Source organism: Carcharhinus amblyrhynchos, chromosome 25 (assembly GCF_965287045.1).
Source record: "Carcharhinus amblyrhynchos chromosome 25, sCarAmb.v2.hapA, whole genome shotgun sequence".
Taxonomy (NCBI): Eukaryota; Metazoa; Chordata; class Chondrichthyes; order Carcharhiniformes; family Carcharhinidae; genus Carcharhinus; species Carcharhinus amblyrhynchos.
In genome coordinates, this window is record NC_137348.1 from 21,067,600 (window position 1) to 21,093,755 (window position 26,156).

Consider the following 26,156-nt stretch of genomic DNA (forward strand, 5'->3'; position numbering starts at 1 on the left):
GTGAAGAGATGCAGGAGAACAAATACATAAGTCACAAAGTAAAAATGCAGGTTAATAAACCCATAAGAGCAAACACCTGGAGAACTGTCTACAGATCTAGTCATCATATTATAAAAGGGGCACTGGAGGGGGTGCAAAAATATTTATAATTGAAAGTCAGATTTAAATTATTTTAGGGCAGCACAATTTTTATGAAATCCAATTCTTTTTGGGTAATGATTTAATTGAAAATATTTTCTTCTGATTAAACTAAGAACAGGATATGGGCAGAACATATTGTTGGGAAAGGCAATACTTGAAACTCATGGAAATGTTAATACTCGTGTGTTTTATGAACGTGAGCCAACATTAGGAAGAACTGATTTTCTCCGGGCACGTCAATTTGCTCTCAATATGCCATGTACATACATATGCACTGCGATGATTACAAAGGAGAAATGCTGAAAATGTCAGCATGACATGTGTAGAAAAAATATGTGAAATTAGTTCAGATTATGTTGAACCTAGGCCATGATAACTTTGAGATAAGAAAATCTTTTGCAACTTGTTTACTTGAGCCGGGTTAAGCTTGCTTTTTTTTGACGGGCTTTTTATGAGGCATGTGTACTGGATACAGTAGTCCTAAAACTATACTTTATGGGTTTTATGCGGCAAAAGGATATTACTTTTGTTCACAGTGGAAGAACTGTTATATCTCTAATCACTATAACATGTCCTGACCAAGCAACTTGGTTTAGAAACTGGATGTAGGGAATAACCCCTGCTGTAGGAAGTCTAGGGTCGTGATTCACCTGACACTGGGCCTCAAGCCTCATTTATGTTAGTGAGGTAACTTGCAGGCATCCACTGGACTTGTATATGTCTTTAAATGGGCACAGTGGTTAGCATTGCTGCTTTGCAGCAACAGTGACCTGGGCTCGATTCCCAGCTTGGGTCACTCCCTGTGTGGAGAGTCGCAAGTAAGGCTTACATTAACACTGCAATGAAGTTACTGTGAAATTCCCAGTTTTCCAATTTTCAATTCTTTTTATCTATCTATCTGTGCATGATTTGACATTGAATTCTCCCGGTTTATGTTACACATCCTTCTCAATCCTTTATTTCACAGTTCTGCACTCTGGTTAAAGTATTTGTACTCCTGCATCTCTTCACTCCTCTTGCTCCATCACAGATTTTATTTCCTTCAGAATTTATATTGTACCATGGAGAAGATGAACTTAATTTAAGAACCAAACAATTTAAAGCTGTTCAAAAAGTATAGGTAAGTGAAAGTAATGTTCCAGGGCTTTGTTGTATCAGGACATCAAATGGGACCACTTAAGTTTCAAAAAAAAAGTTGCCTGGCAAGTGACTGTAAGTGCAAATTGATTCTGTCACAGCAAGGCTGTGTGGAGTTTGCACGTTCTCCCCGTGTCTGAGTGGGTTTCCTTCAGGTGCTCTGGTTTCCTCCCACAGTCAGAAAGACTTGCTCGTTAGGTGCATTGAGCCAAACAGGTGCTGAAGTGTGACTAATAAATAAATAAAATTTGCCATCAAATTTCCAGGCCGTTAGTCATCTCTTGATTACTCCTCTACTAATGTCTTCAGCTCATTCTGAGAAGGTTAATTTTGTGAAATAATGTTATTAAGAATTAAGAGTAATATATTTTTGGTACCATAGTTACAAACTATTTTCTTCTTAATGGATCAGTTTTAGTGGCTAAACTGTCAATAAATGTTGATTGTCAAGTTCAATGATGGTGAACTTTCTCCATCAATTGAAGCCAACATTATAACACAAGGACTGATGAAGACCATAAGAAACCAAAACCAGATTTAGGTATTTCCCAGGAGTTGTGCAAGTAAAGCTATCAAATAATAGTTAGAAGGGAAGAATCCAGATAAAACTCTGATTAAAATTAAGTTAGATTCAATGTAATCACATTGAAAAGTAATGACAAATTCTCTGGATTACAAAGGTTTGGTTACAAAAACTGCTTTTTGAAAATAGGAAATTGAAATTCTATTGCAGAGAAGATGAGGAGGTTCTGCAGTGAGACACCACTCTAATCCACACTGCAGCATGTCTGAAATGAGGTAAAGCAAAGTTTCACTACACAGAAGACTGTTACTGGCCCTACATTTCCCTGCCCATCTTGCATGGTAACTGCAAGTGTCCTTCCAGCAAACAGCACGGTGGTAAGTATCTACATTACTATTGGTTCAGACTCCAGAAATACAGATCCCTGTGGATACTGACAGGTAAGGCTGCAGAAATATTTATAGCATCTTGTTTGCTGGGGCCAATCTGGTCCCTGACTTGAGCACATAATTCAGGAATTTAAGTGTGACCTTTTAGATGAGACAATAAACTAAGATCCTATTTGTCTTCTAACATGAATCCAAGCAACTCATAGTACTATTCGCAGGTGAACAGGAAAGTTGTCCTCCCAGTATCTTGGCCAATATGTATTCCTTAGCCAAAATAAAACATAGATTATCTGGCAATTATTTCATTGCTGTTTGTAGATCTTTGCTATACATTTCTCTGTGCTCCAATAGCAACTATGCTTAAACTACCCGGCCCTGAAACAGTTTGGGACGCACTGACATTGTGGAAGATGCTCTACACATGTAAATTCATTCTTGTAATTCTTGATTTGTGTTGTATCATAAGAGCATGAGAAATGGGAGTAGGGATAGAGCACATGGACCTTCAAACCTGCTTCCTCAATTAATACTTCTATCTTCTATCTTAATTCCATCTTTCCACAAAATGCGCACATCTCTTAATTCCCTTGTCATTTCCAAGGCATGGAAACGTTATGTAATTCCACTGTGTATGCTGTATTGCATCGCAAGAAATGCCATATTAAAGAGATTGAAATGGTGTCAGCTGGGGGGGTGGGGGGGTGGGGGTGGTGGTGTGGTGCAGATGTTCCTCAGCTTGGCATGTTGGATTTCCTGTGAACAATAAATTTGAAGGAATGGGATTTTCTGATCCTTCTGCCAGTGGAACAAGAAGGTGAGCCCCACCCCCACCGCCAATCCCCCAACAATGGGATAGGTCTCCTCTGTCAAAAAGTCAAGCCTGAGGTTTGGGCTGGTTACCCAACAGATATGCACTTTGCTGTTCCCCTGTTTCCTTGATTCAATATGCCCAAGATGTAAGAACAGGAAAATCTGCCCTTGTACCTTATGCCTCATTTTTCTCAAATTACAGACAAAATATTGCAAGTATTCCTATGAAAGAAAAAAATTCAAAACTTGAAAAAAGGAACATCATACATTATTAACTGAATAAATAAATAAAGCACGATTACATGGAATTTACAGCAGTGTTTCTGTACCTCCGCCATCCTGTTTCATCAGCATATCCTTCTATTGGACCAACACAAGTTTAGCAATAAAATGAAGCAGAATTTGTTGATGATATATAATTACACAGCTGCACTTTAATCTCCCCAGGTTTCTTGTTACATGCATTTTAGCCTTCAGTAGCTAAACAATAGTGCATTAGCAATTAACTAAATGAGAAAGAAAGTTAATATTGTGTTTCTGACAGATAACACCAACAATATATTTAAAAGGTACTAATTTATCAAGTAGCAGTTATATAAATAAACAAAATTTTACACGCATCTGTTGGTTAATCATATAAATTTCCTCCAACTAAAGATGGGGAAGACTGAAGCTTCTGCTCCCATATCCCCCAATTCCATCTCTCTCGCTGGTGTTTGCAACCTTGGTGTCATATATGACTATTCAATGACAATATATTCTTGCCATCACTAAGTCCTGTCCTGATGAAAGGTTACAGATCTGAAACAAGGCTACAATCTTGTGCCTGACTTTGCAGTGGGTGCAAATGGCGACGTGGGTAGAAAGTCTCAAAAGCAAGATTCTTGCTGGCGATGCTATCTTCTTCACCTCCTGCCAGTGTCATAATGTGTTTAATGCCCAGGAAGGTCAGGGACATCATTTGAATGCATTATTATATCATTAGCATGCAGTTCCCCTGAAACCTCCCTGCTCTCTGCAACTCTGACTGTTCTGGTGTGACGTCATATTGGCTCAATTTGCATTACGTTTTTTAAAACATGAACCTAGTGACCTCACCTCCGAGGGTAGGGGTGGTGGGGGCATGGGTTTGAGGGGGTGGAGGAGTGAAGGTCAGGAGTGTGCAAGTTGTTGGGGGGGATGCAAAGGGGCACTAGGGGTTGTTGGAGGCTGGAAAAATCAGCCTCAAGAGCAGGGTACCGGTGGATCTGGGGGCTGCTTCGGGAGAACTAATCCAGAGGACTTGCTGGGGGCTTGGGGGAGGGCGCAGGCACTGGGGCAACAGAGATGCGAGCAGGGATGGGAGGCAGTTGTAGATGGGCCACCATTGGCAAGACCGGATGATGGGGGTAGAGGGGAGAGAGGTTGTTCCCTTAAGGCAGGAAGGACTCAGCAACAAGAGGACAATGAAGCCACTTGGAAAGTTCACCCATCCTGAGGTTGGGCTCCAGAGCCAAAGGATCTCTGTCTTCTTGAAGGGCCCTAAGCACTGGGCTGGGAAATCTGGGCAGCTGGGTTAGATGAGTGGTAGTTGTCACAGCTTTGGGGGCAGGAGGAGCTGCCATTGATGTAATCTGTTCCTGATAACTTTAATATAGAGCCATGGCATCACTGAGCTCACCACTGCCTGCCATATGAGGAACCCATTCACCTGTTAACATTCCTTAGCTTTGACAGATGAGTCAATGATGCTCACTCACTCAGTTCTTGCCACTCACCAGTAAATTCTTGGCACAATGGGGTCCCCATTCAGTTAATACCAAGGCTTGCCTACAGCTTTCATTAAGAGGGCTAATAGACTGCATCCGAGACAAAGGTTTTAAGGCTCACCAAACTGCCCAGCTCTCACACGTGTTGTTGCAGTGGCATCCTCACAGGCCAGTTCCCTTGCAAGAGGTTTGTGCATACGGCTATACAGTTAACCCATAGGCCTGAAGGATTCACTTTTCATGAGACTTGAAGGCTCAAGAGAGTCTCTGAAGTAGATGCCCCTCTGTGACGCTAAGAAGAGGCTAATGTAGGGTCTTTTCCAGAGTGGGAGATTGCAAAGGAGTGGAGCTCTGTGTGTTGACTAGCACAGCAGTCAGTGAGCATCGAAGGTCATTCCTGGGATCAGACTGGCATTGGATCAGGGCATGGACTGGACTTCTCAATGTTCACTCAAATTCTTTCTTCCCACGCACTTAGTGGAGAGAGATGCACATGCAGCCAGTACGGTTGGCAGGAATCTCTCTCACTGTGAGGCAAGAGAGACAATGCCTGCGCCAGCATATGGCTCCCTAAAGACAGGAGGAGCTGAACCCTGCAGAGGCAGGGGAGACAGGGCTAGCACAGCTGCCAGAAACTGGGCCATGGAAAGTAGCCATTTGGAGGTGCCATCATTGGCCCCGACTTTGCAGGTGGCAGCTAACATTTTTGGAGATGAGTGCCTCTCGAAAGTCAACCTTCTCCAAGGTCAACCCACAGAAAACGACTGGCCCAGATGGTGTACCCGAACGAGCACTTGCATCCTGCACAAATCAGCTGGCGGAGGTATTCACAGAATCTTCAACCTTACTTTACAACAATCTGAGGTCCCTATCTGCTTCAAGAAGACAGTCATCATCGTGGTACCTAAGAAAAATGAAGCAGCATGCCTTAATGACTATCAGCTCTGACATCCATCACTATGAAGTGCTGCGAAAGGTTAGTCATGGCACGAATCAATTCCAGCCTCTTGGACGACCCAGATCCACTACAGTTTGCCTACAGCCCTAGCAGTCCACAGCAGATGCCATTTCCCTGGCCCTGTACTCAACCCTGGAATACCTAGATAACAAAGACACCTATGTCAGACTCCTATTTATTGATTATAGCTCAACCTTCAACATTATTATTTCCATGAAACTCATCTCCAAACTCTGTGGCCTGGGTCTCAGCACCTCCCTCTGCGACTGGATCCTGAACTTCCTAACTCACAGACGACAATCAGTAAAGATAGGCAACAATACCATCTCCACAATCATCCTCAAAACTGGTGCCCCAACAGGCTGTGTTCTCAGCCCCCTATTATACTCCTTATAATCCTATGACTGTGTGGCCAAATTCCCCTCCAATTTGATTTTCAAGTTTGCTGACAACATCACCATAGTGGGTCAGATCTCAAATTATGACAAGACAGAGTACCAGAATGAGATAGAGAATCTGGTGAACTGGTGTGGCGACAACAATCTCCCCCTCAATGTCAGCAAAACAAAGGAGACTGTCATCAACTTCAGGCAGCGTAAAGGAGAACATATCCCTGTCTACATCAACCGGGACAAAGGGTCGAGAGTTTCATGTTTTTAGGTGTTCAGATCACCAACAACCTGTCCTGGTCCCTCCATGCTGAAACCATAGTTAAAAACGCCCCTACTTTCTCAGAAGACTAAGGAAATTTGGCATGTCAGCTATGACTGTCACCAACCTTTACAGATGCACCGTAGAAAGCATTCTTTCTGGTTTTATCACAGCTTGGTATGGTTCCTGCTCTGCCCAAGGCTGCAAGGAACGACAAAGTGTTGTGAGTGTAGCCCAATCCATCAGATGACTCACCACACGCTGATTCCAACCTAAGACTTGCTTCCAAAGCACATGAAATGCCAGCTCCTGAACTGGTGACTGTGTGTCAGATCAAGTGATTGTTGGTACAGAATCGGTTTAAACATGGGCAGTTTTAAGTGGTGGGGATTGTATGAGCCACTCTTACTGATCATATCTCAACAAACGTACATTATTTTTGACTAAAAGGATCATAAACTAATGTTAAGGATCACATAATAAAAAATTCATTTTGTTAGAGGAAAGTGACACAAGTACAGATGGTGGCTTTATTGAAAATAAACTATAACTAACTAGGGGATTACTTTACATGAAATAAACTCCCTCCAGTTTTACTCCCTTTTAATTCAGTCCATTAACAGGTCAGATTCATTGGATCAATAAAAAGGAATCGAAATACACAGCAGGAGAAGCATTTTGGTAAATCAGGATTTTAAAGGTTTTTAAAGCATTTTTAAAGGTTAGTTGTTGCTGAGACACTTCAAATTGCTAATAAAAAAGTTAATAGAAACATGTGACTGGCTACTAAAAGTAGCTTTAAATGACTGAATTAACTAGCTCTGTGTATCTCGTGCATGTCTGTTGTATTACCAACAGCAACCTCCTTAAACAGAGAAGACACAATAATGGATTCAAAGGAAATTGTAAGAGGGAGAATCTTCAATATGAAGCATTTCTCCCTCAAATCCAGTGTGTAAAAAGCACCCCGTCCTGCAGTGCTTTATCTTGCAAAAAAAGTGACTTTTTATTTCTGTTGTCCCCTAATGAGCTGCCATTTTTGATCACACAATCATAAAAGCCACTCATCTAATGTCAGCTACAATGCCAATTAGCGTGCATCTGGAAAAGGTGCAGCGCAGATCAATATCTTTTAATGTCTTGAGTATAAGTAAGGTGTCAGTGATTGGCACACACCAATACCAAGTGTTATTAAATTTTCTAATACAACCAACACCTGACCATCAGTGCCACATTATGTGAGAAGATACTGACGAAGTCCAGAGACTCATGAGAAGGAAGAGAAAATCAGAATGATAGTCCTCCCTGGATTACCATCAGGTAATTTCTAGCATTTTGCTTGAAGCAACTGTCTGACAACTGGCCATTAACCCTTTCCGCTTAACTCAAAAAAAAGGGGAAATCCAAACATCCAGACTATCCTGCAAAAAAAAACACTACAGGATACAACATACCTTCTGTAAAATTGATCTTCAAACACAGTTCATCTCAGGCTAATTAAAGTATTAACATGTATGTTGACAACACTCAGCACTATCTCACCACCACCTGCCTTGACACTCCAGTCTTGATTTTGTCACACTGCTTGTCTGATAACCCCTATTGAATAAGCAAATATCTCCTCCAATTAAATACTGGGAAGACTGAAGACATTGTCTTTGGCCACTCCCACAAACTCCATACCTTGGCCAACGGTTCCATCAATCTCCCTAGCAACTACCTGAGGCTGAATGGGACCTTTGGGTAACACAGGTACTGCATTTAACCCCAACGTGAATTTCTGACCACATATGTGCCCCATCATCATGATCTACTCCTCCCCATGTCATCATTCAATGTGATCCTACCTCAGCTCATTTGCTGCTGAACCACTTACCTATGCTTTTTTACCTCAAGATTCAACTATTTTGATACTTTCCTTACCAGCTTCCTACTGCAGCCTAGAGAAACTTGTGCTCATTTAAAACACTGCTCACCCTATCTTAACTCATACCAAGTCCTGATCATCTACCAGCCCTGTGTTTGTTGACCTAAATTGGCTCCTAGTTCAGCACAGTTTTAAAATTCTTTAAAAAAATCTCTCCATAGCCTTGGCTCTACCTATTTCTCTAGTCTCGTCCAGCCTTCCTGATCCCTACCATCCTCCAATTCTGGCATCAGATACATCCCCAATTTCAATTGGTCCACCATGCAGATGCCTGCTCCCCACGCATGCTCTGGAATTCTCTCCTGAAAGTTCTAGAATTCTCTCCCTAAATCTTTTCTTTAAGATTTTCCTTAAAACCTACTTCTATGACACTTTTGGCTATCTATCCTAATGCCTCCTTTTGTGCCTTGGTGTCAAAATTTGATTGATAAAACACTTGAGTGCTATGAGGCTCTTCACTACAAAATTTGATTGATAAAACTCTTGTGAAGTGCTATGGGGCTCTTTACTACATCAAAAGCGCTATACACAAGCAGTTTGTCGATTCCCCCCTACCCTTCCCTCTCCTGAAGGATGCAATTGATTTCATAGGCTGAGTTACTTCAGTATTTTATCAACTGGCCCTTATGATTTGATTTATTATTCACATGTGTTGGGATACAGTGAAAATAATTGTTTTTGTGCACCATACACTTAATACATATTGTTCATAGAATACATAGGGGAGAAGGAAAGGAGAGGGTGCAGAACATAGTGTTACAGTAACAGCTTGGATATAGAAAAAGATCAGTTTAATCTACGGTAGGTCAATTCAAAAGTATGAGGGCAGCAGGGAAGAAGCTGTATTAGAGTCGTTTTCTTAAGTTTATTTATTCATCACAAGTAGGCTTACATTAACACTGCAATGAAGTTATTGTGAAAATCCCCTAGTTGCCATACTCCGGCATCTGTTCAGGTACACTAAGGGAGCCTTTAGCAAAGCCAATGCACCTAACCTGCATATCTTTGGACTGTGGGAGGAAACCGGAGCCCCTGGAGGAAATCCACGCAGACACGGGGAGAATGTGTAAACTCCGCACAGACTGTGACCCAAGCTGAGAATCAAATCCGGGTCCCTGACGCTGTGAGGCAGCAGTGCTAACTACTGTGCCACCATGCTGCCCAGTTGGTACGGTTGTACGTGATCTCAGACTTCTGTATTTTTTCCCTGATGGAAGAAGGTATGTTCAGGATGCGTGGGGTCCTTAATTATGCTGAATAAATTACATTCAGCTACTTGGCAATGGGAAAACAACTGACGTCAGGGCATATGCATGTCCAGTAGGGATCACTGATTGGCAATAGGGAGGTGGAGGGGAATCAGGAAGATTTTCCCCTAGCCAGGAACACTGAGGTCAATTGCGATGCCTGTCACAACACTGGGTATGATCAGTTAACTTAGCACGGACTAGAAATTGAAACTGAAAGCTTATATTACAGCTGTGTTATACACTGAATAAATTTGCAAATCAGCCTATAATATGCACCTGAACATTATATAATTCAGGAAATAGCATTATGATGATTAACATTCCACAGGATTAATCTTTTATCTGTAAGTCGACCATGGTTTACTCACTGTTTTGTCAGGCGTTAAGCTCACTGGGAAACACATCGCACCTTCTGCTCCAATTTCCCTGTTCAAAGTCACAGCTTTCCCTGAAATAAAAAATGGATTAGTGAAGTAATTGAAAGGTATAAGCAACCTATAGATACGTATTAGAAATGCTAGCTAGTTCTATCATGCACAACTAATGAGCACTTTACAAATATAATTTATGAATTCAATCTCTACTCCTGTAAACTTTGGAGGAATATTGTAACTGTAACAATGACTTTGGGTCCTGTGCGGACTATTTAGTGGTTGGCTTTGAGGTGCCCTGAGCTATAAGCCTTCTTCACGCTTTCTAACATTTATTTCTATTAGCCTCAACATCATTTGTGTGTTCAACACATATTTTGATACAAGAAACTTATTTTCTGGAGGTTTTTTTTAGCATTTAATTTTCAAAATACTTTATGACAAGACATCTGCAGGATTAATGCCAAAATTTGTAAAAGGTTGTGGGAGTGGGGTGGAGTCAATAAAATTAGAGGAAAATTTCAATCAAAAAAATAAAAAGAATATTCAGAGAAGGCTCAGAAATACTAGCTCTGATATTAATTATTAGATGAATAGATGAGCCGAGAGCGTGGGAGTCCAATATCTTGCACATCTTGAGTGAGTTTGTGGTTCAGCATCTGGCATTTTCATCATTTTACACCATTGCTGAGGAGTACAGCTCTTCACGATGGTGTTATCCCAATAAACGTTAGATCTAAATGCAAGAGGCATAAGGGTGAAGTTGGAGACGTGAATTGGAGAAGAACCTTCTGCAGGGTCCTCTCACTGTTACTGTGGTGGGAAACTGGTAAATCCCCAAAGAAATGGTGTCAATCACATTTTGTTGCTGTTTGCATTGTCTCTCTGGGAGCTAGTGTGATATCCCTGAAGTTTTACTGATAGGTTGGGAAGGTGCCAAGGACATTCCAAATGTACATGTTTACCTTCATTGAAAGCTGATTTATTGATTGATGGTTTTGAAGTACTCTTATCAGGTGCAGAAATACATTTTCCAACATCCAGTGAGGTGATCATCTTTGGACTAGCTAGGCAACTTGATGGTCTTGAGCTTGTGCAGTTCTGCAGGATATCAAAAGAGATGGACACATTAGCTTTTCCACCTTTCACCAAGTCCCAAAACTGAACAAGGGGCAGGAAAAAGTTATGATGATGGTTTCAGTTCTGATTTTTGTTCATAGTTTACTGAAACTCACTGACAATTACACCATAAGGTACAGTATAGGCAGCATGGTAGCACAGTGGTTAGCATTGCTGCCTCACAGCTCCAGGGACCTGGATTCGATTCCTGGCTTGGGTCACTATCTGTGTGGAGAGTGCATGTTCTCGCTGTGTCTATGTGGGTTTTCTCTGGGTGCTCTGGTTCCTCCCACAATCCGAAAGATGTGCTGGTTAGGTGCATTGGCCATGTTAAGTTCTCCCTCAGTGTACCCGAATAGATGCTGGAGTATGGCGAGTGGGGGATTTTCACAATAACTTAATTGCAGTGTTAATGTAAGCCTACTTGTGACACTAATAAATAAACTTAATAGAAATAAGTGGGTCTTTGGGTTTAAAGTCAAGTTACAATCTGAATATTTTCAGATTGCCTAATCAAAGATAATTTTGCTCAAAATAGGTTACAGACAGGGTCCCTTCCATTGCTAATATGTGATTATTTTGAATACTTCATCAGAATTTTATAGTACATAATCCAAGTCCTGGAAACTTCTTTTTACTGTTAGTAAATCTTTTAGCTGCTGCTTAGCATATTTTCACAATTGTACATGGTCTCTTCCAGTCCAGTTTAGAGGTTACTCGTCGCACATGAGGTGAAGATGGGAGTTTAAAAAAATGTACAGGAAAATACTGCAGTTGTATCCAAAAATAGTGATACCTTCAAAATGCAATAGTGCCTCAGGACTGCAGTACCTACCTTTCCTTTAATGGGAATAAAATACCATGCTAATAATCAGTTTTCAGTTCAGTTATATTGCTTTGTTTTTCCATTGAAATATATTTATTGCTAGCAAGCGCCATTCGATATTTTATAAGCAGTGGCACAGATGCTAGAGGATAATAGTGAATAGCTGTGAAATGGGAGGATAAAAAAAATGACCAGAATGAGTCCAGCATGATATGATTTATTACCTTGACTTGGCTAAAACAATAATAGAGAAGGATTCTAAAAACACAAACAGAAACAGAAGTCTGGTGCCATGAACATGCAATACATGCAACCTTATTAATGATCAATCTACTACATCAGTTACTTATAAGGAGTTATCTTCACAAAGGCAGATTTTGGGCTTTTTGACAGACTATAGAAAGAAAATGGTCCAGAAATTGTCCCTTCAGATTGAAAAATTGCAAAAGAAATCCATTATTTAAGAAAGGGAAACTGGGAAATAATAGAACTGTTGGTCTGACATCTCTTGTGGGGAAGTTGTTGGATTCTATAATTAGACAAAGATTGGCTCAGCATTTAAGATAAAGTTGAACGTATTAGAGAGAGCCAAAATAGATTTGTAAAGGGTAGGTCATGTCAAATGAACCCAGTTTGTTTGATCAAGGAAGTAACTATAAGAATATCATGTGTACAGAAAAAATAACATGCAGGATTAGGATTTGGCTTAATCTCGTATGATTAAGGCTTTGTTTATTTTTTAAATCAAATGGCTTGTAGATGTTTTACAATAGATAGGTTGATGGTGTTTATTTTCAGGATGCTTCATGTCTTACTGTGTCAGGGTACAATTTAGCTTCTGTTGAAAATGCAGGATGTGAAGCAAAATAGCTGACAGAGCCTTGAGGTAAGGAGATGGGAAGATGACTTCAGAATGATTAGGTACATTCTCGATCTGAACTGCCCCAATTCTGCCAGGAGTGGGGGGCCAGGGTGCGGTCTTATTCACACTAGCATTTGTCATACCATAATGAATCAGCAAGGGTAGTGTGTTATTGCCCATCTCTAGTTGCCCAGGGGAAGTTAAGAAGGACGGCAGATTTTCTTCCCTAAAGGACAGCAGATGGTTTTCTCTGACAATTGACAATGGTTTCATGGTCATCAGTAGGTTCTTAATTCCAGATTTTTTATTAACTGAATTCAAATTCCACCATCTGCTATGGTGGGATTCGAACCTGGGTCCCCAGAACATTAGTGGAGTTTCTGGGTTAATAGTCTAGTGATAATACCACTAGGCCATTGCCTACCCAGGGGAGTGGAATCCACAGCCTCTGATTGCAGCTTCCCCCTTCTTCTGCTGCTGTTACCATTCTGCCTTGCTATCCAAAGAATTGACAAAGTTTCTGGCCTGGATTTTCCCTCAGGATTAGAAACAGTAGTTGGAGCTGTTTCTGAATCCCCCATACCCAGACCCCGGGGGGGTTCGGGGGCAGAATGGAGGAAATAATCACTCATGTGGAGATAGCGGGCCCTATTTTACTATTTTAATTCTAAGTGTTGGGCGGACTTGAAACTGGCAATGTTTCACATCTGACTTTCAGACCCACCTCAGGTGCCCCTCATACGCATTCTGCCTGAAAAAATATCAGCAATTCTCAATCACGCTGCAGGAGCCTGTTAGCAGGCCTTATCGCATCTAAAACATTGCAGTTCCAATCGGAGCCTTCAACTGCGCATGTGCGGTTAAAAAAAAAGAAAAACACTCCCTTGTCACATTGCTCCCAGGCTGGATAATGCCTCCCCCCCCAACCCTGTGGACACTGATCCATGCCCATAACATAACTGAACCCCCCACCCCCCTGCTAACCAAACCAATCGCGGCCATCTGCCCCCCTTCTTCCCATCGATCACATGCAGGCTGGCAGCGGACCCCCTTCTACCCCCCACCGATTGCATGCAGAGTGGCAGTGGGCCACCAACCCCCCACCCCCCCCCCCCAACACCCGCCCCCCTGCCGATATGTGGGGGAGGTTTTTCACACAAGAGAGTGATGGATGCCTGGAACACACTGCCAGAAGACATGGTGGAAGCAGGCACAATAACAACATTTAAGAGGCATTTGGATGGGTATATGAATAGGGAATAGAAGGATATGGACTGAGTAAGGGCAGAAGGCTTTTTTGAGTTTTGTTAGGGCATAATTATTGACACAGGTTTGGAAGGCCGAAAGGCCTGTTCCTGTGCTGTACTTTTTTTTGTTCTGAACTGCACTTTACAGCATATCTTTTTGACTCCTTACTATCCAAAAACAAATTTGCAGCATCACTCCTCACATTAAAAATGACAAAAAGGTTAAGTCTTAAGTATCCGTTGAGTAAGATATATTTAAATTTAATAAATATATGCATATAAAGAAAATACTTTTATAAAAGTATTTTCTTTATGTTTGTACCTATTGCACAGAAACAATCAATATTTTGTGGCTTAACTCTTTAATATAGCAAAAATGTTTCTCAGGGATTCTATCAGTACTTTTGGGTGGTCAAAAGGATTCCATTAGACTGTAAGATATAGGAACAAAATTAGTGCATTCGACCCATCGAGTCTGCTCCGTCATTAAATCATGGCTGATATGATTCTCCTGCCTTCTTCCCAGTAACCCTTGATCCCCTTATTGATCAACAATCTATCTACCTCTGTCTTAAATGACTCTGAATGACCTTTCCTCCACAGCCCCCTGTGGCAATGAGTTCCACAGATTCACCACCCTCTGGCTGAAGAAATTCCTCCTCACCTCAGTTTTAAAGGAGTGCCCCTTCACTTTGTCCTGTGGCTGGAAAAGTCTGGGAAACCTTGCCCTAGATTATACGTACTTCCTGCCAACTCACCTATCCTGCCCACATATCCTTGCAGCCTCTTTGGAAGCTACTTATTGGAGGTGATTACTTGCCAGCTGGAGAGACAGAAAGCATTTCCTTTCAAGAGCACTCAACAAACTAACTGTCTGCCAGGCACTAAAGTGGGCCTTCCCCAGGATCAGCTCAGAGACCTAGGGGCAGAAATACCTGGTAGCTATTGGACTGGTATGGGAATGTCAAGTTGAGGTTACAATCAGATCAGCCATGACCTTACTGAATGGTGGATTAGACTTGTGGGGCTGAATAGCCTACTCCTGCTCCAAGTCTGTATGTTTGCCTGAAAATACTGACGACAGTTGATGTGCGGTTCTCAACACTCTTCCCGGCGCTGGCCATTTTGGGGGAAGGTTGGTTTAAGCTCCGGTTCATTAAGACCCTGGTTAATGGCACTTAGTGTGGGCTGAATCAAAATTCCCAGTCAGGTCTTCAATTTCCCAAAGTGTAGTTACTGCCAGGAGGTGGGCACCCAGCAGCAGGCTGGGATATCAGTGCTCCAAGCAGGTCTATAGGTATTCCCTATCGGTCTGGGTAGGGGGTGAAACCAAAGGACACCATACCTGCCCCCACCCCTCCCCACCACAGTGATGGTCTGGCAAATTTCCCTATATTTTAAAAACCCAGCAACAATTCAGTCTCAGCGATGGCCAGTGGTGAGATCACACCCACTCCAATGATACTGTGACAGATGTAGGAACAGGCAGGCAGAATCTAATGTTTGTCTCTGGACTCTTGCCTACCACCTGGGAAACTGATGAGAGCCCCGATGACATTTCCATTGGGGAAGGTCGACCATATTAGTTCCTCATCAGGCACTTAAATGGGCAGCTTTGGGCCTCCCTCAGGATAAAGGACCTTGGGGGGGCAGAATTCCCACCTCTTGAAAACTGTCAGCCAATCAGTGGTTGTCAGCTCTCCATTACTGTCAGCAGTAACAAAGTACCTCCCCAAGGAGCCAGGATCAATGAGAAATCCTAGCCAAAGGCAAATGAAGGCAAGATGAGATTTGTGTGGTAGGAATGAGGGAGTGGTGGGAATTGAGGGGGGGTAGTGTTTGGAGGTAAGGGCAGGGGATTGTTTTCTGCAGCATTACTCCAATTCTACGTTGGGCAACTTTCAATCAGGCACTGAGTGCTTTTGAATAAGGGAACTCCTCCCCAGGAGCCTGTATGCACACCCAATGGGGTTACCACTCAGAACACAAGTAGGGGGAGGTGGGAAGTTAATCTACATCCTCTCGCTTGGTTCAATGGTCCCTGGCTCGAAATGCCTTGGGGGAGGGGCATTAAATTCCATGCAGTGATGAGTTGTGGTTTGGGGGGGGTGGGGGGGGAGGTTGCTGGTGTTGCGGACAGGTGTTGGTATTGCGGCAGAAGTGGCCTTCCCTGTGTCAAGGTATGCCCAGTTAGGAAGAGATGCCCTGAGCCTGCAGGGCGATCACCAGAGCTCTCCAGACAACAGAGTCTACCCATTGCTAGTCAAATGTCAATAGTAGTAAGAGGCCCTTAATTAACCTTAAGTGGGAGAATTGGTGTTTGGGGAGAAGAAGGGAGCCCTCTACTTTTCCTGCCAATGGCAGAATGGCATGGTGGTGGGCAAGTGATGGGCATTCTATCCCCACCTTCCCTCACCATTTTACAGGGTTCCTCCCACGTCTCTGGCGGGCTGGTAAAATCTAACCCCAAATCTGGGCTAGGGCATAGTTTTGCTGCCGTCTCGTGTTGTTGTTATTTTGTCTGGAACAACTGCTCTCCTGGGTTACAGGTTAGTAATCTAGCCTGTTTAAGTCAACAGAGAAGAAACTCTTTCATTTGCTGAAGTATATTTTGCCAAATTTAAACTTTTGTTTTCAATGAACTCTTTAGCAAACAATTTTAAATCCAATAAGATACTGCGGCAACATTCACCTAACCTTATCCATTCTACATCAGAATTGGCAGCCCCGTAACAAAACGAAGCAGCTTCATTTAAAAGCACACAATAATTTTAAATATCATGTAATTCTGATACTTTTAATGACTCTGAAAGGGAGAATAGAAGTTCTGCTGTAAGACGCAAGTCTTGCTCTTAGGTCAGTTAAGTGGGTATTGCTTTGTAGTGGGTAGACTATGAAGAGAGATTAAATTAGACTATGAAGAGAGATTAAATAGACTGGGTCTGTACTTGTTGGAGTTTAGAAGGATGAGGGGGGATCTTATAGAGATGTATAAGATAATGAAAGGGATGGATAGGGTAGAGGTAGAGAGATTCTTCCCGCTCAGAAAGGACAGCAGGACTAGAGGGCACAGCCTCAAGATAAGGGGGGGGGGCAGTTTAGGACGGAGTTGAGGAGGAGCTTCTTCACTCAAAGGGTGGTGAATCTCTGGAATTCTCTGCCCATTGAAGTGTTGGAGGCTACCTCGCTAAATATATTTAAGTCACGGGTAGATAGGTTTTTGACAGACAAGGGAATTAAGGGTTATGGGGAGAAAGCGGGAAAGTGGAACTGATCCACTTCAGATCAGCCATGATCTTATTGAATGGCGGGGCAGGCTCAAAGGGCTAGATGGCCTACTCCTGCTTCTATTTCTTATGTTCTTATGCTATAATGAGACCTTTAGCGAACAATCCCATAAACAATTACATTAAAGTTAATCTTTATAGATTTCCTTAAAAGGATTTGCTATTTGTTTGTGCAGAATATATGAACAAAAACATTGAAACAGAGCTATTTTTATACAAGCTGTACTCACTGTGAAAGACAAGGCTTTCTTCTTTTCTTTCATTCTTTTAATGGCATTTCTCACCTGCACAAAATAAATCAATCCAATCATATTTACATGTATGGTGTGGATGGGTACAAAGTACCCGATTTTATCTGTATCAGAAAGCTGCTTTAATTTTTCTGCAATTTTCATTGATATTTTTGCACTTTCAGGATTATATAATTTTTTTAAAAACACAATGATCACGGGAAAACCATTCCATGTGCAAAATAGCAGATTGCGGCCAGAATTTTCTGAACTCACCTGCAGCTGGGATTCTCCAGTCCCGCTGCAGTGAATGGAGATTCAGCTGAGCGCCGAATTCTCTGTTCTCGCTGGCAATAGTGGCAGGGGCATTAGAGAATTTGGTCTGCACCTTACAGAGCAAAAGGAAAATCTGAAATAATCTCATGCGTGCAAATAATATGACGAAAATGCTTAAAAGCAAAGTGTCAAATGTTTGCCAATGTTACACAGAGCCTTCTTTAACCTTGTGTCGGAATGTTAATTCCTCCTCCCTCTGGCTCTTGGCCAAATTTTGTTTTGTAACATACAAGACTCAATTTAAAAAAAGGAGTGTCGCTGCAGTCTCATTATGCCATTTGAGGTGAACTCCTGTCCTTCACTGTGCCTTTAATTAGTAATTTGCCTTTTTTGTGAGTGTGGAGATGGTGGGGGGGGGGGTCGGTCGTAGGAGGTGGGGGCTCCTGTTGGAAACTGAAAACAGCCTGAAGCAGCTTACAATTCTATTCCACCATATTTTGACAGTCAAATACAGGAACACCAATAAGGCCTGCACAAAGCTTAGAAATTCAGCAAATAAATAGCGGATGTACTTCTCCACAAAGTTAAACAGAGGACTACCACTCTGCTTATATCAAACACATGCCAGTCCAAAGGACAGCGACAGAGCAACAGTGGCTGGTTGTGGCCAGGGTGGTGTCTTTTATCCAGTATATTATCCCCGATAACGTGGCTGTCATTTGTAAATATCAGCAGAAACAGGTCCCTAATGAATGTGGCTCAGTCCTGGAAATGAGTAGCGGCAAAATCCAATCACCGTAATTACCTGTGAGATCGCTGTGTACACCGTCCATGGCAATGACATTACCTTGGCAGAACAGCATAATGCGAAACTGCACTTACAAAGCAGGCAATCATTTGCAGCGACCACCCAACCTTATAATTAGTTAAATTAAATGCATCCCTCACCATGAAGGCCAAGACCAGCATAGTATCCTTTACACCCAAAGCTTTCTAATGGAAATATCTTACCTTCACAGTCTTCATGAAATCTTCCCGCTCCAAACCTCACATGAATTCTAACTGCCATTGTGTCAGGAGTTACCACTTGTATGGTTCACCACAAATAGCAAATGGTTGAAAATCCCATTACCATGCTCATGCACTGAAGCTTTCAAATTGATGCACGCTCTTAAATTATCGCACGCATTCAAAAAAATCCATATTTTTAACTCTGGCTCTTTGCCCACATCAGGAAATTAACGCAATTGCATAGATATTTAAAACAGATCAACGTAAAAATAAATACCTCACTGTTGTAAACAGCATACACAAAGAATATATACAGCCCCTAAAACAAACCAAAAGAAAATTATAAACACAAGTTAGTTACTTTGGTTTCACTGATTTTTACTTGCATTTAGTTAAAAAAATGTGATCATCAGGTCATTTTTAAAAGAAAACTGGTTAATCTCCAGCTGTTGACAGGAATCTTCCAAACATTCAAAGTAAAGTTTATCTATTAATTACAAGTAAGGCTTACATTAACACTGCAATGAAGTTACTGTGAAATTAGTCACCACACTTTGGTGACTGTTTGAGTCAATGCACCTATTCAGTACATCTTTCAGAGTTCATGCCCTGCTGCTGCAGAAAGCAAGGACGGAGAATGTGGTGCTCAGCTGACTATAATGCAGAACAGCAGCATTGCCACTGGCCACCTCAACACCACTTTTCATGCCTGACATCAACCTTTGCCAGTATGGGAGAAAATCTCACCCTTTATCTTGACTCGCTGTTAGCAGTGCCCAAATCGACCAAATAGTTACTGAGAAATCACAAATAAATTATGGAACTCTACCAGTTAACACCAATACTACAAATATGAGTTTCTTTCATATCAAAGAATCACAGATTTAATTGGAAATTTTTCGATTTAGTTGACACTCACATCTTAACATCTCACATCAGGGGTAGCATGGTGGCACAGTGCTTAGCACTGCTGCCTCACAGTGCCAGGGACCCGGGTTCAATTACTGCCATGGATCACTGTCTGGGTGGAGTTTGCACTTTCTCCCCGTGTGTCTGCCTGGATTTCCTCTGCGCGCTCTGGTTTCCTCCCACGGTCCAAAAATGTGCGGGTTAGGTGGACTAGCTGTGCTAAATTGACCTTAGTGTCAGAGAGATTAGCAGCACATGTACGGGGATGGGGCCTGGGTGGGATTGTGGTCGGTGCAGAGTAGATAGGCTTTATGGCCTCCTTCTGCACTGTAGGAATTGTATGATTACTTTCTGTCTATGATCTACCTCTTTCAGAAATAAGAGGCTACTCTTCACTGTTATAAAGTTCAGTCCAAGCATTAACATGGAAAATATACACACGCAGCTCAAAGTTCTCATTGATGAACATGATGCCAGTTGAATTTTCTATTTCATTCTGATTGGACACTGAATGGATAACTAAGAGGGTTTGCAGTACAAAGATTGCTGTTTATAGAGATTATGATCAAAGCAATAATCTGATCTAAATATAGCATTCCTTGGCAGAGTAGTTACATATTTATCAGGATTCAATTGTTGTAGACTTCCCTTTTCAAACAGGAGGAGGGACAAACAGGCTTGCAAACTTCTTTAGGGCCATTCTCAATACCCAGTCCATCGCAGACCAACAGATGTGCTTTGATGCGCCGCCCCGGTCCCAACAATTCCCCTTCCCTCCCGAGATGGAAAGCTCACTCCCACATAAAATTCCATCCTGCAGTGCAGCTGAAACTGGCTGAAGGAATATGAGTACAACTCAGAGATAAGACTGCAATTCAGATGTTTAATATGTTAGGTCTACAGCCGTTATTCTACACTGGGGCTGGTAGGGCTAATAATATGCTGCTTCCCGGGTAAAAAAGGTGTTTGATTTATGTGCAGAATACTACATTTGCGTAACAGCACATTATCTGGCCCTTAACACATTTTTTGTGGGAATTTACTACATACAACTTAGTATTACATTCCAACTGTGACTACTGCCAGACAGGATGTATGTATGTGCTGTCTTACTGCCCATAATAACTATGTTTTGAATGGAAAGAGGCATGTCTTTTGGCATATGTATTCCAATTACACATGTGGATTTCCTCCCATAGTCCAAAGATGTGTAGGTTAGGTTAATTGGCCATGCTAAATTGACCCTAGTGTCATGGGGATTAGCAGAGTAAATGTGTGGAGTTGCAGGAAAAGGGTCTAGGTGAGATTGTGGTTGGTACAGACCTAATGGGCTGAAGAACCTCTTGCTGCACTGTAGGGATTCTATGATTAAATAATTCAGCAGCAAGCTTTCATGAGTTTAAAATATTTACTCTTGTATACTTATCCCAAATTAATACATCGAAAAGTTTCAAACACACAAACATATATAATATGAATACACACACAAAGAAACATGCAAAAGGACTGGATGCAGGTAGAGATAGTGTAGTTTTACAGATTATAATTACTTCAATCTCTGATTTATAGCCTTCAACATGGCAGGCCTATAGTTTCTTGAATGAAGTTGAGAGCTCCATGGCAACAACTCCTGATGTTCATTAACAGGAAGAGGTTTCACTCACTAAGTCTTCAGCTGATGTGTGACTATCAGAAGTTCCCAACACTCATGCATCCTGAGGCACACCCAGGTATCCCAGATGTGCCAGAGGCCATGGCACATGCAGGACTGGCTTGGTGATAAGAGGAATGCCACTGAAATGATGGCACCTGTGCATCATCCTCAAAGTGCCATAGAGGAAAGATAAAATTTGGTGCATAATTCAACAAGATCCATCATAGAGCAGACCACTGGCATCCTCAAGATCTGCTCCTAATGCTTGGACTGCTTAGGTGGGGCTCTCCAGAGTGGGTGTCCTTATCATATGTGTTCTGCACAACCTGGTGCTTCAAAGGGGAGATCACTTGCCAGAGGGAGTCATGGAGGAGGCTGAGAATGCCTTAGACAATGAAAAACTGGAAGTCCAATATCTGAAGAGGACAGAACCTGAAAGGACCTGATGATGGGGCGCTTCCACGTGAGGATGTGCTCAAAGCCACAAAACGTGGAAGACGTGCCCATGACCCATTCATAGCTGCAATGTTCCAGGAAGAGTAAAGTGCAGGCAAGAGCACCCAGGGTGTATCTATCCTGTAGTGGCATACCAGTGATCTAAAAGGCCTTTATAACCATTAATATCGAGAACAGTGTCAGCACTGGACCTTGGACCACCAACCCTTAAGTTTCACCAGGTCCTCGGAAGTGAAAGGCAGCACCAGCACAAAGCCTGTGTCAAGTGGACTTGATGCAGTTGTGGCCTCCGGAATAAGACATTTCTTGATACCACATGGCGAGAGAGACTATCATGGCTGCAGGTCTTATGCTTTGGCACAAACAGTAAAAACAGCTATCTGATGTTGAAACAACTTGAGTGGTAATCTTCCAAAGCAATTGAGCATTGATAACTCCATGGTATCTTCTAATGAATATAATGAATATCACAAGAAGAGGCCACAAAGCTGCATATGCACAGCGCATTCAAATAACAAGATCACTGTCAGGAACAGCAAATGTATTTACAAAAGGTGCACGATGTATACAGCAAGGGAACACCCGTGACCCAAAAATGATATAAAAATTAATTAATCTTTCTAACTTAAAATCTATGTCAAGGTGGATTCCCAGCATCTGCAGCAGAGGTGAAGCCTCATTGCTATACCCTGTCACCTTTGATGACCCCGGTGGATGTCCTCCAGAAAGGTTTGGCCTGCTTTGACCTTGGTCTGCAGTGAAGCAAGTGCACTCTCCTCAGCCTGTGCAGCTGGAGGTGACGGGCTTACAGGCAGAGGGCATTGGAATTAGCTGAATACTCACAGAGTCACCTGTGTGGCTGCTCCCAGGGTGTCCAGTTGCTGGTTCTACTCTCTGATGGTGTCTGAGGGCCTCTGCCTGACTGCTTGAAGAAGGGGCACCTGAAGAAATGTCGACTGCTTCTTGTAACTCAACTCTGCCTGTCCATCTTCAATATGTTTGCAGTGGCCACTTCCAGAGGCTCATTGTGTGACTCGGACTCAGCAGGTGGCTGTGGCTCTTCTTCAGATCTCTCCGACACCTGGGCTGACACTGCCAATGCATGCTGCAGAGATCCTTCAGTTAGATTTAAAGGCATCTTGACTGATACATGAATGGGCAGAGAATAGAGGGATCTGGACCACGTCGAGGCATTAGGTCTTTAGAAAGGTGTCATGTGTTGGGCGTAGGCCTGGTGGATCGAACGGCTTGTTCTTGTGCTGTACTGTTCTTTGCGCTCCCCAGAATGTGATCCTAAACCTAATCTAGAACTGTGAGTCACTGTGGTGTGTATCTGTGTGCAGGTGAATGTTGTGGTGTGTGTCTCTATGCTGGTAAACACTATAGTGTGTGCCTGTGTCCAGGTGGAAGGTGCAGGTGAACACTTTGGTGTGTATCTGTGTGCTGGCAAACACTTTGGTGCGTGTCTGTGTGCTGGGCAGGGTGGAGATGAACACTGTGGTGTGTTTCTCTGTGCAGGTAAACACTGTGCTGTGAGTCTATGTGCAAGTAAACATTGTGGTGTGTGTCTGTGTACTGATAAACAGTGTGGTGTGTGTCAATGTGTTCGTGAAAACTGTGGTGTGTGTCTGTGTGCTGGTGAACAAGGTGGTGTTGTCCATGTGCTGGTGAACACTGTGGTGTATATCTGTGTGCTGCTAAACACTGGGGTGTGTGTCTGTGTGCTGCTAAACACTGGGGTGTGTGTCTGTGTGCTGCTAAACACTGGGGTGTGTGTCTGTGTGCTGGTGAACACTGGGGTGTGTGTCTGTGTGCTGGTGAACACTGGGGTGTGTGTCTGTGTGCTGGTGAACACTGGGGTGTGTGTCTGTGTGCTGGTGAACACTGGGGTGTATATCTGTGTGCTGCTAAACACTGTGGTGTATGTCTGTGTGCAGATGAACACTATGGCATGTGTCTGTGTGCTGGTGAACACTGCGGTGTGTGTCTGTGTGCAGATGAACACTGGTGTGTGTCTATGTGCTAGGGAGGTTGGAGGTGAGCACTGTGGTCTGTGTTTCTGTGTGCTGGTGAACACTGTGGTGTGTATATCTGTGTGCTGCTAAACACTGGGGTGTGTGTCTGTGTGCAGGTGAACACTGTGCTGTGTGTCTGTGTGCAGGTGAACACTGGTGTGTGTCTGTGTGCAGGTGAACACTGGGGTGTGTGTCTGTGTGCAGGTGAACACTGGGGTGTGTGTCTGTGTGCAGGTGAACACTGTGCTGTGTGTCTGTGTGCAGGTGAACACTGGTGTGTGTCTGTGTGCAGGTGAACACTGGGGTGTGTGTCTGTGTGCAGGTGAACACTGGGGTGTGTGTCTGTGTGCAGGTGAACACTGGTGTGTGTCTGTGTGCAGGTGAACACTGGGGTGTGTCTGTGTGCAGGTGAACACTGGGGTGTGTCTGTGTGCAGGTGAACACTGGGGTGTGTCTGTGTGCAGGTGAACACTGGGGTGTGTGTCTGTGTGCTGGCGAACACAGTGGTGTGTGTCTGTGTGCAGGTGAACACTGGGGTGTGTCTGTGTGCTGGCGAACACTGTGGTGTGTGTCTGTGTGCAGGTGAACACTGTGGTGTGTGTCTGTGTGCAGGTGAACACTGTGGTGTGTGTCTGTGTGCTGGCGAACACAGTGGTGTGTGTCTGTGTGTTGGCGAACACAGTGGTGTGTGTCTGTGTGCTGGCGAACACAGTGGTGTGTGTCTGTGTGCTGGCGAACACAGTGGTGTGTGTCTGTGTGCTGGCGAACACAGTGGTGTGTGTCTGTGTGCTGGCGAACACTGTGGTGTGTGTCTGTGTGCAGGCGAACACTGTGGTGTGTGTCTGTGTGCTGGCGAACACTGTGGTGTGTGTCTGTGTGCTGGCGAACACAGTGGTGTGTGTCTGTGTGCAGGTGAACACTGGGGTGTGTCTGTGTGCTGGCGAACACTGTGGTGTGTGTCTGTGTGCAGGTGAACACTGTGGTGTGTGTCTGTGTGCTGGCGAACACAGTGGTGTGTGTCTGTGTGCTGGCGAACACAGTGGTGTGTGTCTGTGTGCTGGCGAACACAGTGGTGTGTGTCTGTGTGCTGGCGAACACAGTGGTGTGTGTCTGTGTGCTGGCGAACACAGTGGTGTGTGTCTGTGTGCTGGCGAACACTGTGGTGTGTGTCTGTGTGCTGGCGAACACAGTGGTGTGTGTCTGTGTGCTGGCGAACACAGTGGTGTGTGTCTGTGTGCTGGCGAACACAGTGGTGTGTGTCTGTGTGCTGGCGAACACAGTGGTGTGTGTCTGTGTGCTGGCGAACACTGTGGTGTGTGTCTGTGTGCTGGCGAACACTGGGGTGTGTCTGTGTGCTGGCGAACACAGTGGTGTGTGTCTGTGTGCTGGCGAACACAGTGGTGTGTGTCTGTGTGCTGGCGAACACAGTGGTGTGTGTCTGTGTGCTGGCGAACACAGTGGTGTGTGTCTGTGTGTTGGTAGAGGGTGCTGGTGAACGTTGTTCTAAGCCTCCTCTGGGTCGGGTCAGGGAGGGGGTGCTGGGGCTAACGTTGCCTGTGCTGGTCTGTCTGGACACATTGCTGCCTGTAGGAGATGAAATGTGCATTTAGTTCATGAACGGGTTGCAGGTAACATTGTATGTCACTCACTGCAAATGTCCAGAGATAGTCAACTAAAAAGTTTACTTATTTATAAGCAGTTACTGTGAAAATCCCCTAGTCGCCACACTCTGGCGCCTGTTCAGATACACTGAGGGAGAATTTAGCGTGGCCAATGCACCTGTCCAACACACCTTTCGGATTGTGGGAGGAAACCGAAGCACCACACTTACACTGGAATTCTACCACCTTGCTCTCCATGGAATCGGAGCAGGTGAGGGGCAGACAACAGCAATGTCCACTGACCTCGTGCAGGAATTTCTGATCTCGCTTGAGCAAGGCCATAAAATCACGCTGAGAGTCTTTATTTAAGGTTTAAGGTTTATTTAAGGTTTTTTCGACCAAATATAAGCTTCTGAAGGACTGTTTTCTCCCCCCATTTAAAACTTCTCATTCTCTACTTCCTCCCCTGCCTTAATGTTATAGATCTAGTTAATATAGACTTAATCATTTTTATGCTGCACAATCCTAAAGCTCAACTCATCATATTGGGCTTTTGAGTTTCATTAGATGCATTAATGCACACAGCTACTGTTCCAAGTACAAAAATCTGGATTTGTTATCAAATAGAAGACAAGAATGTAAGGCATGAATTGAGGAAATTAAGTCAATTCTTTCCATTAATGATATACAAGTTGCTTTATATTCTTCATCCTGTTTATTTAATTTCCTGTAGCAAAGGTCAGAATAATTTCTTTTTT

At 43.3% G+C, this 26,156-nt stretch overlaps 1 protein-coding gene across 1 annotated transcript in view; it reads right to left on the minus strand.

Moving 5' to 3' along the window:
• The window catches only part of LOC145358112 (adhesion G protein-coupled receptor D2-like), a 195,434-nt gene that overhangs the window by 29,620 nt on the left and 139,658 nt on the right, over nucleotides 1-26,156 (minus strand). Inside the window, exons 18-21 of the mRNA XM_080211784.1 lie at nucleotides 19,041-19,082; nucleotides 17,477-17,530; nucleotides 10,871-11,006; nucleotides 9,903-9,982 (exon numbers count right to left, since the gene is read on the minus strand). Coding sequence (XP_080067910.1) covers nucleotides 9,903-9,982; nucleotides 10,871-11,006; nucleotides 17,477-17,530; nucleotides 19,041-19,082 — 312 coding nt within the window. The remainder of the gene's footprint in view (nucleotides 1-9,902; nucleotides 9,983-10,870; nucleotides 11,007-17,476; nucleotides 17,531-19,040; nucleotides 19,083-26,156) is intronic.